Source organism: Volvox carteri, assembly GCF_000143455.1.
Source record: "Volvox carteri f. nagariensis unplaced genomic scaffold VOLCAscaffold_31, whole genome shotgun sequence".
NCBI classification, from domain to species: Eukaryota; Viridiplantae; Chlorophyta; class Chlorophyceae; order Chlamydomonadales; family Volvocaceae; genus Volvox; species Volvox carteri.
This window is the reverse complement of record NW_003307574.1, coordinates 647013-664230: the sequence shown is the minus strand read 5'-3', so window position 1 is coordinate 664230 and position 17218 is coordinate 647013. Positions and strand designations below refer to the sequence as shown.

The window sequence follows — 17218 nt, the reverse complement described above, 5'->3', positions numbered from 1 at the left end:
TGGAGGGGGAGGGGGAGGAGGAAGAAGAGGGGGTCCTTCCTACTCATCGACCGGAGCGGCCGCCACCTAGGTATTTCCATCGTGCGGTGCTGCCCTCGGGACCCACGGATTGGGAGCTACGGCTGGCAGTGCAGCATGCTGGCCTCCAGAGGTGTGTTGTGTTTCCTGTTGTGTTGTGTTGTGTTTCCCATGCTTGTTGGGATTGAACCAACAAAAGGCGAAAGGCAATGTGCAATAAAGCGTCGGCGGCGAGGAAGCTTATGCGAGTTGAAAACATTGTCCTGGAGTGTTCGTTTTCCTGGTGGGATGATGTGTGATGTTTGTGTGTATTACACCTCTTGAGCTGCTCTCCATCTATGCGTATCCGAAGGCAACATTGCCCAGTCCAAAACGCGCCTGCATGCGCGTGTGCATCTGCGTGTGCGTGTGTGTTCAGGGGCTTTGTTATCTGCAGCCAGGGCCGACATGCAGCCGTGTATGTATCTTCCTGGAGAGAGGGAGCTCTCACACGGCCCCGGACACGACGCAGCTCGGTTCCAGACGGCTGCATTTGTTACTTTGCTCCTTTGCACCTTCGCGGGGGCTTCTTCCTCTGCCCCTTTCTGTTGGGCCCCTGGTGTCGCCTTTGGTTCGGGCGTTGCCTCGGTTTGCCTTTTGTCGTCCATTTCGCTTTCATGTCGTTGATCTGATTGCTATCTGATTGCTGCTCTCCCCCTCCCCTTTTCCTCTTCCCTTTCCTGACCCTCCCGCTCCGCACCCCCCACGGCGCACCACGACCACGTTGGGACACCTGACCTGACCCGACCCGACCCGACCGCCCAACAATAACCACTCAGAGCCCTGCCGCACCTAGTCCATGTGCCCTGGCCCGAGCGGATCCTGGAAAAGCAGAACCGTTACTGCAATCGCCACCAGCAGCAGCCGCAACACCAGCAGCAGCCGCAATGGGGCCGTGCAGCCGTGCAGCGCTCCGCCGCCGCCCCCGCTGCGGCCCCCGGTCTCTTTGGCATTCTCGGCGACCGCCTAGTACGGCACGCCCATGGTACGGCCATGAGTGATGCGACGCAGCAAGAATACGGTGTTCATCTGCCGCTGCGTTCCGTGACTGAGGCATCCGATGACGACGAAGGCGGCGACGGAATGGTAGCTGGCGGCGGCGGCAACAGCCCCGACGGACTAGGCAGGGGGAGCGGCGGCGGGAGAGGCAATCGGGCAGCTGGTCGGGCGGGGGGGCCAGCGGGAGGGCAGGTTACCGTCCTGCGGCGCCTGCGGGAGTGGGTGGTGGCGGCGGCGAGGGGTACGGCGGCAGATGTAGGCCCCGCCGGCTTGGACTCCGACACGGACATATACATGGACGCACAAGCCGAAGACGTGGACGTAGCGGGCGGCATCGCCAATACGACCAGCCGTCGGAGCGGTTTCTGGCCTGGCATCGGCCTCGTCGCTGGCGGCGGCAGTGGCGGTGCAGCTCCCGTCAGGGACTTGGCCACCCCGGGATATCTGCGGACTTCCGGAAGCAGCTCCCTAGGACGGCGGGTTGACGCCGAGGAGGAGGGGAAGGAGGACGAAGGGGAGAAGGAGGAAGGGGAGGAGCAAGGCGGGCCTGACGTTACGCTGGAGTTGCTACGGGAGGATTTGCCCCCGCGCGGTGGCGATGCGGCGACGACGACGACAAGGATGGCGGCGGCGACGGCGACGGCGGCTTTCCCCCCTGGATCGGCCGCCCCGCAGGTCTTCTTCGCCGCCGACGCCAGCGGTGCCAGCAGCGCCGCGGGGGGGTGGGCGGCCCGTTTGCAAGCGCTAGCGTTGTCGTACCTGCATTTACGGAGCCCCGCGGTCGCATCAAGGATGCCGGTGGACTCCCAGGAGTTGCTGCTAGCGTTGAGTCAACGAATGTCGCTTCAGCAGCATGATGCCGAGGAGGTGGAGGCAGGGCGGAGGGCGCAAGGCGCCTCTGCCACGACTGGAGCGGCTGGGCCGGCCGCGGCTGCCTCGACATCGTTAGCATTGAAGTCCGGCGAGAACGCTATACAGCATACGCGGCCTCTGCAGCTCCTGCCGCCGCCTAAGCTGCAACGTCGCGGCGATGCCGTGCTAGGCGCAACGCTGGCTGCTGGGAGGTCCGCGGCTGTTGGCGGCGGCGGCGGTGGCAGGGGCTGCGTCGCTGCCGAGGCGCAGCGGCGGCGGCAGCGGCGCCACCTGCGGGCGGTGCATCGGGCCATGCAACCGGCACTATACTGCCCGTACAGAAACAGCGCACTTTTCATTGCGCTTGAGGCGTGGGCGGGCGTTGGGGCCAGCAGTGGCGGTGCCGGCAGTAGCAGTAGTGCTGTGCCCCAGGTCGCCGCCGCCAACGCGGCGGCAGCAGCGGCAGCAGCTCCAGGCAGCGGCGCGGGCAGCAATAGCAGCAACGCGGGTAAGCGACTAAGCGCCCCTCCCTGGCGCTTAACTGCGCACTCCGGTAGCACTGGGTAGCGCCGTCTTATGCAGCATGGTTGCCGCCAAATCCAAAGCCCGCCTAGGGGGGAGGTTTCACACATCACTGACAATGTCGATCAGGCAGGACTATCGTATATAGGTTTCCCATCGTATGGCCCTTGCCGCCCATCCATCATTGGCATGTGTGTCTTGCTGCTGGTCAACAGACCTTGCTGTTGTAATCCCCCCCCAAAGAAGAAGTATTGTTGTAATGATGCTGGCAGCCGGCGTCTCCCAGTCCTTTCCCATAAACGAATCGCAATGGCACAATGGCCCATGTGCCGCACCGCCTCTCACGCTCCTTCGCAGGGTGCTGGCTGGTAACGCATTACGACCACGAGCACTTGTGAACGGCCCCGCGGCGGCTGCCACTGCAAGTACATCCGCACCCCGCTGGCCCCTTGCCAGCACCAGGGGGCGGGGCCGTGCGCCGGAGCAGTGGAGGCCGTCGAAGGAAGGCGCCGCGCCCTCCGCCCGCCCTCCCCCCTGTGCCTGTGTGTTCGTGGCTCGTCTTTCCCCCCTGTGCCTGCTCTGTCTGCCGGTTCCTGACGCCCATGCCCCCTGCCTTGCTTTGGTATATATGGGCTGGGCGTGGCTTTATGTATCGGTACATATATAGATGTATGTATACATGTATTATACATAAATGTGGTAAAGTCGTCTCCAGGTTAAATTATGCCCCTTGGCAGCGCGGTAGGGCAGAGTAGCAGGGGTTACCTGTCTTGCCTTGGGCGGTCTGGGGCTGCAAGCGGGAGTGTTCAGATCGACGTCTACCGTTAGAGCAGTAGGAGCGTTTTTCATCACGGTGGCGGCGGTGCCGGACGTGTGGCTGCGAGGCCACAGGTTAAGGTATCGCTGCCTAGGCAGAGGGCAGATCCGCCAGGCAGGAGATCTGATGGACACGGCAGGGCCGTCCGGCTCGCGATATGCGTAGTAGTGGTTGAATGCTTTGGGCCACCTGGTGGGGGGGAGGTTGGGGGATTGCGGGTGGGTCGAAAGAGGCCTTGTGAGGATATGAGGCGGCGGCCAGAAGCCGCCCGACAGGCTTATATGCGCAGGGTGAGGGCGACTGATATATAGAGATATGCAGAAGCGAGAGGGAGGGAGGGAGCGGGAGGAAGGAAAAGCTTGGAAGGTTGGAGCCGAGCCGGCGGCTGCAGCAGCCGTACGAGAGGAGACGGGCATGTGCTGGGAAGTGGAGGAGGCTGCATCACATTGCGCACAAGAAGACAACATCACTTATTACACGTAAAGGACGACGACGAAGAAGAAGAAGGGAAAGAGTGGGAAACGTGCATGGCATGGCTTGTTGTAGTGGTAGTAGGAGCCCCATATCCACGCTGTGTGGCAGCGCAGCAGTGAGGTGGGTGGAGATTCCAGTCCTGGACGTCCGGTCTGGAGGACCACGTGGCGGACCACGTGGCGGACCACGTGGCTGTATCCACATGCACCACTGGCCCCCACCAGAACGGATGCACGATGCCCAGGCGCTCAAGCAAATCAGCTGTCAGGCTTGCTCAGCTAGGAGCGGCTCCCGAGGTCCTGTAACGACAACCGAAAGCGGTTGTCTGTTGTTAGCGAACTGAGTGTCGGTGGGTAGGAGCCATCCATCAGGTGAAGACAAGTGGCTGCGTGCGTATACGATCTGGAGGTGTAAAGATTGCTCGTGCGCGATATGCTCGTATGCATATCCGTGCACACGCATGGAATGATTTGTCATGAAACGCCTTTCTGTCTTTTTCTGTTTATGTGGGAGAGAGGAACAAAGACTGGCGTTGGCATATAATGGATTGCGTACTGAAGTTTGTTGGCAGCATTGAAGATATAATTCGTGCGTTCCTTACTTTTTATGTGTGCACATGCGCCCCTTGGTTGGTTGTGTGTGGGGTTTGACGCGGAGGCTTTTGTTGACGCAGAGTAGCGGCGCGAAGATGTTGGGGCTGTTGGGGTCCGGAGTTGCCACTTCGCAGCTGACGCAGGCAGATGGTCGGGCACGGTGCGGTAAGGGACGGAATGTGTGGGTGGGGGGTGGGGACCGCGTTGGGACGTCTGCCTCGGAGGAAGGAAGGTACATAGTCGTACATGATGACAGTAGACGGAAGTATTGTTGGTTTGACCCACGGTGAAAGTGGTTGTTTGTTACGGTTGATGAGAACGCAGGTGTCTTACGCTGTGTTTATTTACCTGGGGGAAGGTGTTTACTTTGTAGCTGGCAATCTGGTTTTACCATAGACCAACCAACATGTTTTCTTTCCACCACCACGCATCAGGTATAGGTACAGCTGTAGTTTCGCTTAATCTGTCCTATGAATTTTCACTTGGTACGAAATAATCGTTATAGGATGCATGAACATGCTTCACCAGGTAGGTGGTATAGCGAGACCTGGGGTCGGCAAACGCCGCTGGTACAGCGGGTCCTTCCGTTGTACCCGTTGCACAAATTCAACTCTATTCTTCATCGCTGGTACGGCAGCCGTGCGGCAGGGTGCAGAAATTCCCCCCAAAAGGCAGGTTTGCGCAGTAATTGGGCGCAACAAGACAACTGTGGCTTTAATAGCGATGGTGTAACGTAGTAAGTTTGGTACAAAGGCCCGCAGACACTCTTTCCTCGGCTTTTACCAAAAAATATTTCCATACACTTATTCGACCCTGGCACCAGTACCTCTGAGCGAGACTGTAGAACATGCATGCGTACTTGCATACTTGTGGTTTGTTTATTAAAGCACATTTGCAAAATGACCTGTTGCTAGTAGTATACATGTATGATAACCAAACTACACATCATATTGAACTACAATAATCGTACAGGCATGTAATGCGACTTCGTTGTTTACACAGGATATTAGTTCGTCATGCCCGCGTCAAGAAACATACATCGCATTACCAAGTCATCAGAACAAAAGCAGGAAAGAGAGGAAAAAGCTCTAGTCCTGGACACGGGCCAATATCTTGAGCTATTCTTGAAGAGCGGGGGTTGGAGGAGGCAGTTACAGCTATAGCCCGGGATACCCCGAGGAGTGCCACACAATACACCTCCAAACCGAGTCTGCCTGAATCATCTAATTGCATATCGTCATATGCCTCACTTCCTTCCTTCAGGTCCTTTCCCCTGTCCCTCCAACTATGGACATGCCCACCTGTATTTTGGTGATGCCTGCAGTACGCACATCCAGAGTGATGTGGCGGTGATGGCCAAGACAGCCATCAAGATCGTGTTCAGGCACTTCGTTCATTCCCCAACCATAAACACCCCCCTGTGTTTGGCAAGGGGTTTAATGTCTTTGCGACACACATAACAGTCCAAGGCATCATGGCTGCGCCGCACGCCGCATGAAGACCTCTGGAACAAAGAGAATGAAGCCTCGGAGCCTCACAACAACCCGTATCTAATCGACGATAAGCGTTCCGCTGAGGGGGCGCAGATACCGCCAATGGCGCATCTGGCTACCGCAGAGCGATTGAACCCTACATGTTACGGTCCCTTCTCAGCACACGTGCACCACCGAACTCATATCTACTTCTTTTCCTTACTGCCTGTCTGTCTTGCCCAGCTCGAACTTCCAGATCAACAACTAAACACATGCAGCGGTGTTACCTTGTGAACGCTCTCCCTTCCACACGGAAGTCATGTGCAGGTTGTAGCCTTCCTTAGCTATGCCACGGAGTTCTTACTTTTTCGCAATTTGCTCATGGTCCTCTACCTGCAAATGGCCCAAGTCTCGCGCTTGCCCCTGCCCCTGTCCCTGACCCAAATCTGCGGATGGGGCGCCAGCTGCTAGGGGTGCAAACGCCTCCTGCTGCTGTGATGGTGCGGTGTCAGCGGCGGCCGTGTCAGCGGTGGCAGGGGACATGATACCATCGTTGCCGCTAACCGGCCCCGGCTCCGGCCCAACATCGTGGGGCGCCGTCATGCTACCGGGTGCCATGCTATCGGTTGGCGCCGCCATGCCGCCGGTTGGCGCCGCCATGCCACCAGTTGGCGCCGCCATGCCACCGGTTGGCGCCGCCATGCCACCGGTTGGCGCCGCCATGCCACCGGTTGGCGCCGCCATGCCACCGGTTGGCGCCGCCATGCCACCGGTTGGCGCCGCCATGCCACCGGTTGGCGCCGCCATGCCACCGGTTGGCGCCGCCATGCCACCGGTTGGCGCCGCCATGCCACCAGTTGGCGCCGCCATGCCACCGGTTGGCGCCGCCATGCTACCGGTTGGCGCCGCGGCAATCCTCCCAGTCCGCGTCGTTGCCGGCTGCATTCCCATGACCCATGGGTCGTTCGACGTATCGCGTAAGGGCGAGGCAGTAGCAGCTGTGGGCGCGCCCTCTGAAGTCCAAAGGGACACGGGCGCTGCTTCACCTCCGCCGTCCAAGCTTACCGTTGGGGCGACGTTGCTGCCGCTGCTGGCTTCATTCGCTCCTAGCATCGCGGTGGTGGCGGAAGCCGGCATGCTAGGCAGCTCCGCCCCTGCGCTCAGGCCGGGTATCATCTGGAAGCTCGCAGTGGGCCCTGACGCCCCCTTTTCCACATCGTCGAGGAATGACACTTGGGGCTGTACTGCGGAGAAAGTCGTCACGGTCACATCCGCGGCGCCAATAAGAAAAGTTTGGGTGGTGACGGTTGGCGCCACGGTGGCGGGGTCCTCGGTAGTACCAGCGGGCTGCTGTGGTAGCGCCGCGGGAACTTCCAACGCCGAAATCGCTGGCTGCGGCCCCCCCACAACCTCGATGACGTCACTGAACGTCTCCATGAGTTCCTCATCTGTAGGATGTGGTGTAAACTGTACGGCAGAGGCGGCGACAACGGGCACGCTGACTGCAAGGTTGCTGCTGGGACTGCCCTTGCTGATGCCCCTGCTGCGGCTGCTACTGCTGCCATGGCTGTTACTGGTGGTGGTGGAGGTGGTGGTGGTGGTGGTGCCATTTGGGGGCGAGGTGGGCGAAGAGGAACTGGGTGACAAGGAGCCGGACAGTAGCCAGTTGCCGTACCTTACATCGCACGGGTCACCCCCGTGGCCGAGGAAGATCAGCAATCATGCGAGGGAGGCAGGCAGGGGGGGTGTTCATGGCATGTCGGGGCGACAAGGGCGATAGTGAATGAATTCGTGTTGAAATGGAGCTAGATTGCGTATCACTCGTTGCGCGGATCACCCGCGCTTGAACACTGTGCAAATCGGTTGCATTGCGACCAACAACACTGACGAAATGATGTGCTGAAGGTTGCCTAGGTTGGAAACCTGGCGTTCAGTTTGATTAGGAGAGCCTGACTAGTAAAACTTCACCGATGAGATTTCCACATTCCTTGAGCAGAACGATCCTGTTGGTGCGATTACTGAATTGATATTGGTGTCCGAGGTGAACTGCCTCATGCTGCAGCAACATAATCAGGAATGGCAATCAGGAGTGCCATAGTAGTTCCTGGATGGCTTGGATGGTGGTTGGATACCCTCCTACATCGGTAGGGCAGTGCTGGTTGGGCGGGCGCACCCAGTCGTTTCCTACAGGGGAGCGGAGGTGCTCGAAAACACACACCCGCTCAGGTGTACCCGCATCTGTCTGCACTGTCTGTAGTTCACGGCGCGTTTTAGGAGGTTGGCCCCAGTGCCCCGTCCCTCATCAAAGACACATGCCCGACATTACGCCAGCTTAATGTAATGACACCTAGGTGGTGGTGGTGGTGGTGGTGATAGTGGTGGGGCACTACAAGTGCCGCGTCCATTTCGAATCCTTTTGGCGATATGAGGTGTGTGTGTGTGTCCATTCACCGTGTCATTCATGGATAGCGTATATCGTATATCGCGTGTCACTTCCCACGACCTGGTGGGGGGCCCCCAGAGGCTGCACTGCACGCTGTGCGCACAGTTTCGTGGGCAATACCAGTGCGTGCATGATCGCATGGACCCCGGCTCGCAGCTACCCCGGCCGCTCACTTGTCCTTGCCAGCGAAGTTGCGATCGGGCGGGGCGGAAGAGAAGTCGCTGTAGGAGCGGTCCTGGTTTGTTCCCAGATGTCGTTTGTACGGTGTTCGGTGTACGGTGTACGGCGGTACGAAAGGGTGTTAAGTATCCTCAAGATCGACGTGTGTATACATCATGGGCTTATCACACCTAACCAGCAACAACCCTCAACGACCCAGCCCTAACGAGCTGGTGTTTCGGAGTCATGGCCACCTCTATTGAGGCCACGTATTTCAACCTTACCTTGGGGCTAGCACACCAGCACTTCTGGTGCATGTACTTTTGGCCCTCAGTAAAATCCTCCCACCGCACACCTGTGCATTGCCAGAAGAGGATGAGAACACACACCGTCGCGAGCAGCGGTTTCCCCAGCGGCAGCTGGAGTGGGACTGCGGGACGTTCCTGGATTGTTAAGTGGCCCTTAACTGAAGCGAATGGAGTGAAGTGACCCTTGGGTCGCTAACCCTGGTTGGGGGGCCCTATCCTCTGATCCCAATGCGCGGTGTCGCGGGACACCCCAATCCATCTCTCGTACATTACCTGTATCATTACGGACCTTGATGAAGGTAACGTTCAGCTTATCAGCGTACTTGCGGTTGTGCTCGGCATCGTCTGCGTCGTACATACAGTCGTACAAGCTCAGTTGCATGACAATATAATGTTCCATGCGACAAACAAACACATACGCATATTTTGCCGAGCTGATGCAATTGTATTGAAGGATCCGAATAGTGCTTTATTGCATGACTACATGCCGACACACAAGAGAGAGACATCACAGAGGTTTCCTGCTCTCTGGTCTAAGGATTCCCGGTAGTGCAGTGCACCGCAGTCCGTTGTAACCCAAGTGGTCCTACCATGCCCGGGACTCCCTCACATCAATGTAATATCTACTTCTGTAGAAGTAGATATGCGGCGGGGTTCCATGTCTATTCTTGGATCCTTATTGCTCGGCGGCGGCGCTGCCGATAACATTAAAATGTTATTAGCGGTGGGAGTGGTAGCTATTGCGGGTAACCAGCAGGCACTCACAAGCACTCATTTACACGGCTGAGTTTTGACCTGCAAGTGAAGAGAGGCGGCCAGTTCCTTTTTTACTGCCGCTGTTCCTGCTGCTGTTGTAACTCACCGAAGAGCATCATGCACTGCGGCTGTGTGTCGTAGTAGCGGGCAATGTTGTTCAGTGATATGGACTTGTTGAACCAGTGGTACTGAAAAGCAGTGCTGCTGAAGAACTGGCTCCGGAGGTGGAACAAGTGACGAAAAAAGGGGGGAAAGGGGACAAGGCAAGCGGCGGATGGTTGGAAACAACGTGAGGAGGATTCCGGGAGGCCAGGTAAGGAAGCAGTGAAGCAGTGAAGCGACCAGCCCTGCCTGCTGAGCTGCTGCGTGCTTCTGTGCTGGCGGCTGGTGCACACTGACAGCGGATAGAAAAAGATTCCGAACAAGACCGTCCACATATACATTAAATTTCCCTGTGCAGAGAGAATTTCAAAGCTTGAATCTCCACAAATAGTTTAATGCGTGGAGGGAGGGGTGTATGGATGTGAGATAGGGATGGAGTGAGAGGAGGGAGGGATGCCCCGCCAGGTGCGGTGTGGCACTATCCATATAACTCTCTTAAAAGGCAAAAGTCAGAGCTCCAACCAGGTGCAGGTCCTATCTCAGTGCTAATATCAGCCTCGGACCTCTGCACATGCAAGCCTCTTGCCATTGCCATCAAACACCAGCAGCCCTATCAACCCTGTCACCCCGGCTCTCCCACCCCACGAAAGCTCACCTCGGGTGTGAAGGTGACATTGTCGACCCGCTCGCTGAGCACCTTCATGGAGGTGCGTGTGAGGGTGGGGTGGGGTGGGGTGGCATGTGCGGTGTCTGGCGTGGTGTTCCATTAAGAGGATAGAATGTGCACCGGAGCTCCCACATGGGCAGCAACGGATCTCCCACGCGCATGGTGTGCAAAGCACCCCGGCTGTGGAACACAGCGGGCCACCTGGCGGCACGCAGCTGCACGATTGCTGTCATCGCCGTCACCTGCTGCACATGCACATATTCCTGACCAATGCAACTACTGCCCTGCATTTATCCGTTTCTTCCCCCATCACTCCTTCCCGTATTCCCAGGGGCGAGCCCCAGTCCCTCTGCCAGATCTCCATCCACGACAAGCTGCACCCATGCCTGATCCAGCCAGTCCGGGCCAACCACAGCCCCTGGGGACATCAACATCAACCCTCTTTGGGCCTCAGTCCAGTCGAGCGCTGGGATGCATGTGGGTAGCAGCAGGCAGTGGCACAACATGGCGATCCGACGGGTTCCTTGGGGGGGGGCGTGTTCCTTCCGACTTCCCCGCCCTGGGGCAGCAACAACACAAAGTGTAACACACCTTCTGCAGCTTCTGATAGTTATCGTTCGCGCTCGCCACGCCAATCTCCCACCCATACTCCTGGAGGTATCGATGTGTGCGCCAGGAGGGTGACATGATGGCAACGAAAAAGGGAGCAACGCCTAAGACCCAAAACGCAGCTCGAATAATTTGTATAAATTACCCCTTGCGAGTTCAGGGGGGTTAAGCTATCTCCTCGCCGACCCAGCGCCAATGAAACATCTCTTAGGTGATCGACAAGTTGCGGATCCTTGCGGCGTGCCACCGGGGTATGTATCGGGAAGAACATCGCTTCGGGTGACATGCTATGCATCCAGTTTACATTTTTGCCATGTTTTCCGGGTTTCAGCCGCAGGCAATCCGTCCGCAGCGGAGGAAAAGAGAAAGACAGGAAGTAAAGTAAAAGAGTAGCATGCAGCTATCCAGCAGCCAACTTTACTGAGTTTTACTGCCGTACAGGGTTTTACTGCCGTACAGTACACATGTGACTTGCATGTGATTCGACGGTTGAAACTTCGATGCCGCATGTATCACAGCTAACATTCCCTTGTCGCGCGGTTTTCCCGTGTCGTGTGTTTTCCTGCATCTTACGGACCAGTACGTACATGTGGGTGCAAATGCGATGATGACCATGTAACACTAGATGGCGATTGCACGTCCTCCGCATCCCATCCCGGCGCCCGTCCGCACCTTGCACTTGCGAATAATGCCCTGCCCGTCCTCGGCGGGCACGTCGAAGTCCTTTTTGTCCTTGGAGATGACCCGGAGTGTCTCGTCGAAGTCTTCCACAGATGAGCCAGAAGGCCCGCACGCACGAACGAACGAACGCCGGGGTCGATGCAGTTTTTCCGCATGCAGGGCCAAAAGCACGGATGGCGGCGACGGAGGTGCCAACGAGGAAGAAGGAGACGAGTTAACGATGAAAATGGGAAGTGAAGACGGAGGCCCATTACCCGAGTTAACCAGTCCCAATAATAAAGCAGCGCTATTTACAATACTAATCAGAGCTAGGGGGCAAAGGGGAAGTAAATAAATCTGAATGTTTGGGACTTTCCGATTCGTGGCTGTCCCATGCACTGTCTGGAGGCCAGTGCCCTGATTACGCAGGATCAGGGAGTGGCAAGCGCCACTGACTCAGTGGGTCCTGTGGTCATACAACATAATTCAATCAACAATGCCAAGCAAAGCGGCGATCGGAGCAGGCGTACGTGTGAATCCAAGCAAGGGCAAAGGCGGGGCGCGCCGTGTCAACATCATGTCCACCGCCTTCACGGCGTTGGAACGGGATCGCTGCCTTCCAACGCGGCCGCGCTGATCTGTGCAGCTTTCTGAGAGTGTGAGGCCCCGTCTCGTGTCTCGTGGGGCAAACAGAAAAAAGACATCAGGTATCCTCCGGGTAGCAATCCACCAGTCAAATGCTAGTGCATCGCTTTGTGAGCTTATAAACTGTGTTTTCAAGTTGGGCTCAGCAGGGCCGACGGCCGTGCACGTGCGTGGGGTTTTTTCTACAAGCAACAAGCAACGCACTGGCTGTTGGTGAGCAGGCAGGACCTAGCAGGCAGGCGATACCAGACAGGCACGCTAGCAGGCAGGGAGTGCGAGTTATTGGTAAACAGCTTGGCAGGTCTCTAGTCTGGACAAGCTGCAGCCCGGCAGATATACATCGCCAAGCAGGCAGTTAGGCAGGTGGTCAGGTAGGCAGGTAGGCAGGCTATGAGCCCCTCGCTGCACAGGCTGTCAGCAGGCAGACAGACAAACAGACCACACTCACCGAAGACACATACGCACGTGTCGTAGGGCTTTTGGGCGGAGGAGGAGCTCCTGCTGGAATCCGAGCCGGTATCCAACATGCTGCGACTCCTGCGATGTAGCATTGCGCCGCCGCTTCCGCCATCGCCTGCTGCCCACCCCCGCATTGCTGATTTCCCCAGCCCGCCGTTTGCGGCGGTGCAGGGTACTGGCAGTGCCAGTGTCAGCGCCGCCAGGCACGCTGCCGCCGCCACCGCCATAATGGCCCCGGGGTATCCGCGGGCAGAGCGCTCGTGCCGCATACTCAGGTACCGAATCATAACCAGGCACAAAATCACCATGATGCCAGGTGAATGACCTGCAGGCTGCTGCACGAAGTGAGGTCTCCCGCGCGCGAGGGAGTACTGGTTGAGGCGAACACAGGCGGTTGCTTTGCGCGGCGGCACCGGCACGGGAGCCCTAAGGGCTGCAGCAGCTCTAAGGCTGCAAGGTCTTCCCCTCTGAAGCAAGCGATAAGTTAAGGCCTACACGAAAAGAGAAGAGAAAAGAAAGTAAAATTCAAACCAAAATCTGCGCATCTGTATGAATACACTATGAATTTCTTCCGCCCTGGGCCTTACGACTAAGGTAAAAGCTGCTGTAGAGCAGGTTATTGGCGACTGAGGACGTCGAGGCGGCGAAGGGCTTCTAGGCCCAAGGCAGGAACTTTGCCCGAGGGACGCTTCGCCTCTTGTACTGTTCTTCCATTGGAGCGCTGTGCCCAGCTTCATAATAGCATGGAGGAGGATGTGCTATTAGTGGCCGCAGTGCCTGTCGGGCCGGATGCCCAAGGGCTCCATACTTTGGCTACAACATCGAGAATCTATGCCCAGGCGGACGCGGGCGGCGCTTCAGCCCATATTTAGTTGTGACAGCTGCCTGTCAGCTGGTCACCCACCCAACTACCCATCTACCCAAGTCGCACTGTGCGGTCCCGATGTATGGGACTTGGATTCGCCTCTAATTCACCTTTTAGATGTTTCCTGTGTTTGGAATGTATATGTACATATGTACATCGTATTGGGGATAACTGGGCATATGCACTGTTTTGTATATGCGCGCGTGGCATTTTGTGGGAGGTGAAGGTGTATACCGCGTTGCAGGGTGTCCTGCCTTCCTATGGCGAGTAATGTGCGGAGTATACCTGATCGTAGACGCGCTAACGTGACTGTTTACGGGATACGCCTGAGTGCCTGAGTCGGTTACGCGCATGTATATATCGCGTGAAGACTAAGCTGCGGTTGTTCTCAGGGGGGGAAACTGTATTAGGGATTTCCGCGAAAGCTCCGTTTGTGCATGGTACCGTACATAACTATCCGCGCACACTCCAACACCAAAGGAGAGCCATCGCTATCCCCCAAAACTGACTTGGGTCATCATATTTTTAGCTTGTCAATTGGGTCCACGGGTAGTCATGCGTAGTCATGCTCGCGCAGTCCGCCTTTCTGCCGGAGCGGTTGATAGGTGAAAATATTCTTTTCCTGCGACAATTGCCGTACCTTATGGCCAGGACAGGCCAGTCGTGTCTCCTGGCTTTTCTGTATGTTGCTAAAGCTTTTAATTCGTAAAGCCTTTAAATCGTAATTTTTTGTTTGAAGCAATGGATGCCACGGGCGCAGGAGCCGTTCCGATACAGCATCGATCGCGTTGGTTAATGCGTCCTTTCCTATCAAATTGCTCTCGCGGCGGGTGTGCGGCAGGGGGGTGTCCATTAGCACCTTTGCTGTACTTGTTTGTCGCGCAGGCGCTCCTGTGCTTTTTACAGCACAGTCGACTGGGGATTCGCTTACCCCAAACAAGTACAGAAGTGCTTACAGCGGTGCAATTTGCTGATGAAACGGAAGTTGTCTTAAGAGGGAATGGACGCAATTCCTGCTTTTCTTTACTCTCTCGTTGTTACAGGGTGGTTAAGCTTCACCAGTGGCCTCCTTCCCGAGGCAGTTCCCTGCTCTCCCCTGCTAGAGGGGCACCCTAATCCATTCACCCCATCCGACTTCAGAGTGTACTCTTTGAGTTTGGCAACTCACCACCGGCATCCAACCAAATCTAGCGGATCAACGGCGCGTCAACTTAGTTCCTGGTCAGCTCGTAAGTTGATATTATCACATCCTACACCGTCCACAAGATGGGGAGCCACCTCCCATTTCATCACCTCTCACACCCCGAGAGGCCGGCAGGCGGATTTAAACCCGGACGCGCCGGGAGTAGAAGCCAGGCCTCAACCTCTGCCAGCCGCCTGCCATTCTTTACTGTATGCAGGTGTACACGCAGGCCTCTGGACAGCAGCTTAATCTTTTTGATAAGGTTGAGCTTTTACCTGTCGGTATCCACCATACCAAGTGCAAATAATTCATGAAGGTGGTGCACATGGCTACGGTGCTTTTTAATTTGCCTTTTTTTACAGATGCAGGGGACACCCCGATCATGGACTGGGACGTACAATTGGACAGAGTTTGGACTCGATTCCAACGCACTTCGATGCTCAGGTGCCAACGCACCTCTCCATTTTTGGGCGTGCACAGGCAGCGGCCACCTATGGGCGGCATCGTTTTACGTGGCACATGGAGCACGGGAGGGGGGTTTCCCAAGAAGTCAAACTTATAACATAGAGGCGAAAGCCGCCAAACGTATTAATCGGGACCTGGACCAGTTTCAATGCGGCTGTCGCCGTGGGTCGTGGTCGTGCACTCATTCCTGCATGCCCTTTACCCGACGTACAATCACATGTGTCTATTTACGTCCCAGGTGTGGGTGCCTGGGTTTGGGGTGATCGTTCTACCGCAAGATGTTCAGCGCATTGTTACAGCGTTGGCAGATCTCCCCCCAGTTGAAGATGTTGACATTCATCCGTTAGTTCCTAATACGAGGTGTTGGAGTTTGCCTCTGTGGGGAAACCCTGTTCCTCCGGAAAAGGGATTGACTGTCCCGTCAGTTAACACTCGCCCAGGGCTGGAGTTTCGACACCAAGGACTCCTGGGCTGTAGGGCACTGCAAACGTTGGAGGATGTTCTTCTTGCACGGGATGCTCTAGACGTAGTTACGCATGCACCGGACCAGGCAGGGATAGCAATCCTAGCTCAAATCCCTTTGTACCATTCGAGTGTTTTAGTGCTAGTGTCGCTCTCTTAGCTGATATCCCGGCGCAAGGCGGCTAGCCTATTGTTGCCTCTCAGTGCAGAATCCAGTGCAGCTATGGTGAGGTCCTTTGAGTCTGTTACCCAAACTCTGGTGTCGAGGTTGGGTTGGCTGTCTAGGTGTCTGGTCTCGGTGGGTGTCTTGGTCGCCCTGATCGTCTCAGGTGCGCTGCACGGGCAGCTGGCCCGCGGCTCTACTCTTCGTGAGTGTGGAGCCCCCCCCCCAACCCCCCCCCAACCCCCCCCCCAACCCCACATACACACACAGAGGTCCTTTGCACAGAGGTCCTTTGCACAGAGGTCCTTTGCACAGAGGTCCTTTGCACAGAGATACTTTGCAAGAAACGGCTGGCGGAGGTACTGATGTACGCGCCGCCCCATGCTGAGCATTCTAGCTTTCAGCTATCCACAGTTTTGACTGTGCATACATGCGTCACAAGCGAGAACATTTCTTCGATCTCGGTTTTCCAGGTTACGATACTGTACCTACAATGCAAATCCACTGCATAACACATACTTTGCAAGAGTTCAAATATGCTTATAATTTACTGGCTTTGTTATCGTACTTGATGGCTAGTTGTTCACGGGATTTATGCTACCGAAGTACCTGTCTTAGTAATCCGGTCTCGAAGCCGTTTCCGGTGTCAGACTGGGTACAAAGCAAAACCAGAGAGTTATGTGTATTAGGCTTACAGGCTTCAATGCAAGCCCTCAAGCCGCACGCTGCCACGTGGTCCTTGACAGCAGCATATGTCCGCTGAAAGGGTGCATGTTGATTAAGTGCTCGTCCTGTAGTGTAGTACGGCAAGTGCGGCGCGGGAGGAGCAGACCGGAATTGGCCAGAGGACAGTGACTGATACGGTAGTGCGTTACAAAGATTAGCTGGGAACAAAGCGCTGAATCCAGACAACGCTAGTTCGCCAGTCAACCGTGCAAGCAAGCGCAAGTCAGAACGTCGTCTGTTGGGGATTTTGAATTGTTTAAATAGTGATTTACTTTGTATTCGGGACCCAGCTCAATAGTAAAGTAGATAAGGCGATTTGACGTTGCTGGCATATCGGTCTCCAGTAACAGCGAAGTGATGGCAGAGCGCGAGCAATCGCGCGGCGGAGGCCAAGAAGGCTTGGAGGACATCCTCCAACAGCGGGACGAAGGAGGACACCAGAATGGCGGAGCACCTAGTTACCCGGAGGGGGCCGATGCGGTGAGTAACAGACGCCAGCTATTGCTCCGCGCGGTCAGACTGTAGGCACAGCCAGCCGCCGCAAGTTCTGTTATATCAAAGGCATGGGAGAGACCGGACCCAGTTTTAAAATAGCGGGAAAGGGATGCGCCGCCGCTGTTGTTTGACCAGGCTGGATTAGAAGCTACGGGTCAGGCTTAGCTTATGAAGAACACGAATCTGTAGACCGCGAGTGGCCGACTCAGAGTATTAGTGCTCGTGAGGTTGGGTCCGTTTCCGGTGGATGGCGCCGCGGCAGAGG

General features: G+C 56.5%; 3 protein-coding genes across 3 annotated transcripts in view; 2 read left to right on the top strand and 1 right to left on the bottom strand.

Annotated features, from left to right (window-relative positions):
• The window catches only part of VOLCADRAFT_93385 (uncharacterized protein), a gene marked incomplete at both ends in the record, with an annotated part of 8605 nt that extends 5777 nt beyond the window's left edge, over positions 1–2828 (top strand). The window contains 3 exons of the mRNA XM_002952674.1: positions 71–151; positions 839–2416; positions 2788–2828. Of these exons, the coding sequence (XP_002952720.1) occupies positions 71–151; positions 839–2416; positions 2788–2828 (1700 nt within the window). The remainder of the gene's footprint in view (positions 1–70; positions 152–838; positions 2417–2787) is intronic.
• Positions 2829–6146: 3318 nt separating this feature from the next.
• Positions 6147–12821, bottom strand: VOLCADRAFT_93384 (uncharacterized protein; the record flags this gene model as incomplete). Its single annotated transcript, XM_002952597.1, has 8 exons — positions 6147–7253; positions 8673–8743; positions 8970–9041; positions 9559–9664; positions 10210–10251; positions 10813–10872; positions 11503–11594; positions 12584–12821. 8 exons carry the CDS (start codon positions 12819–12821, stop codon positions 6147–6149), a joined length of 1788 nt encoding a protein of 595 aa, XP_002952643.1.
• A 2971-nt stretch (positions 12822–15792) lies between these two features.
• Positions 15793–16244, top strand: VOLCADRAFT_93383 (uncharacterized protein; the record flags this gene model as incomplete). The annotated part of the gene is made up of 2 exons (XM_002952673.1): positions 15793–15898; positions 16003–16244. 2 exons carry the CDS (start codon positions 15793–15795, stop codon positions 16242–16244), a joined length of 348 nt encoding a protein of 115 aa, XP_002952719.1.
• Between the last annotated feature and the right edge of the window lie 974 nt (positions 16245–17218).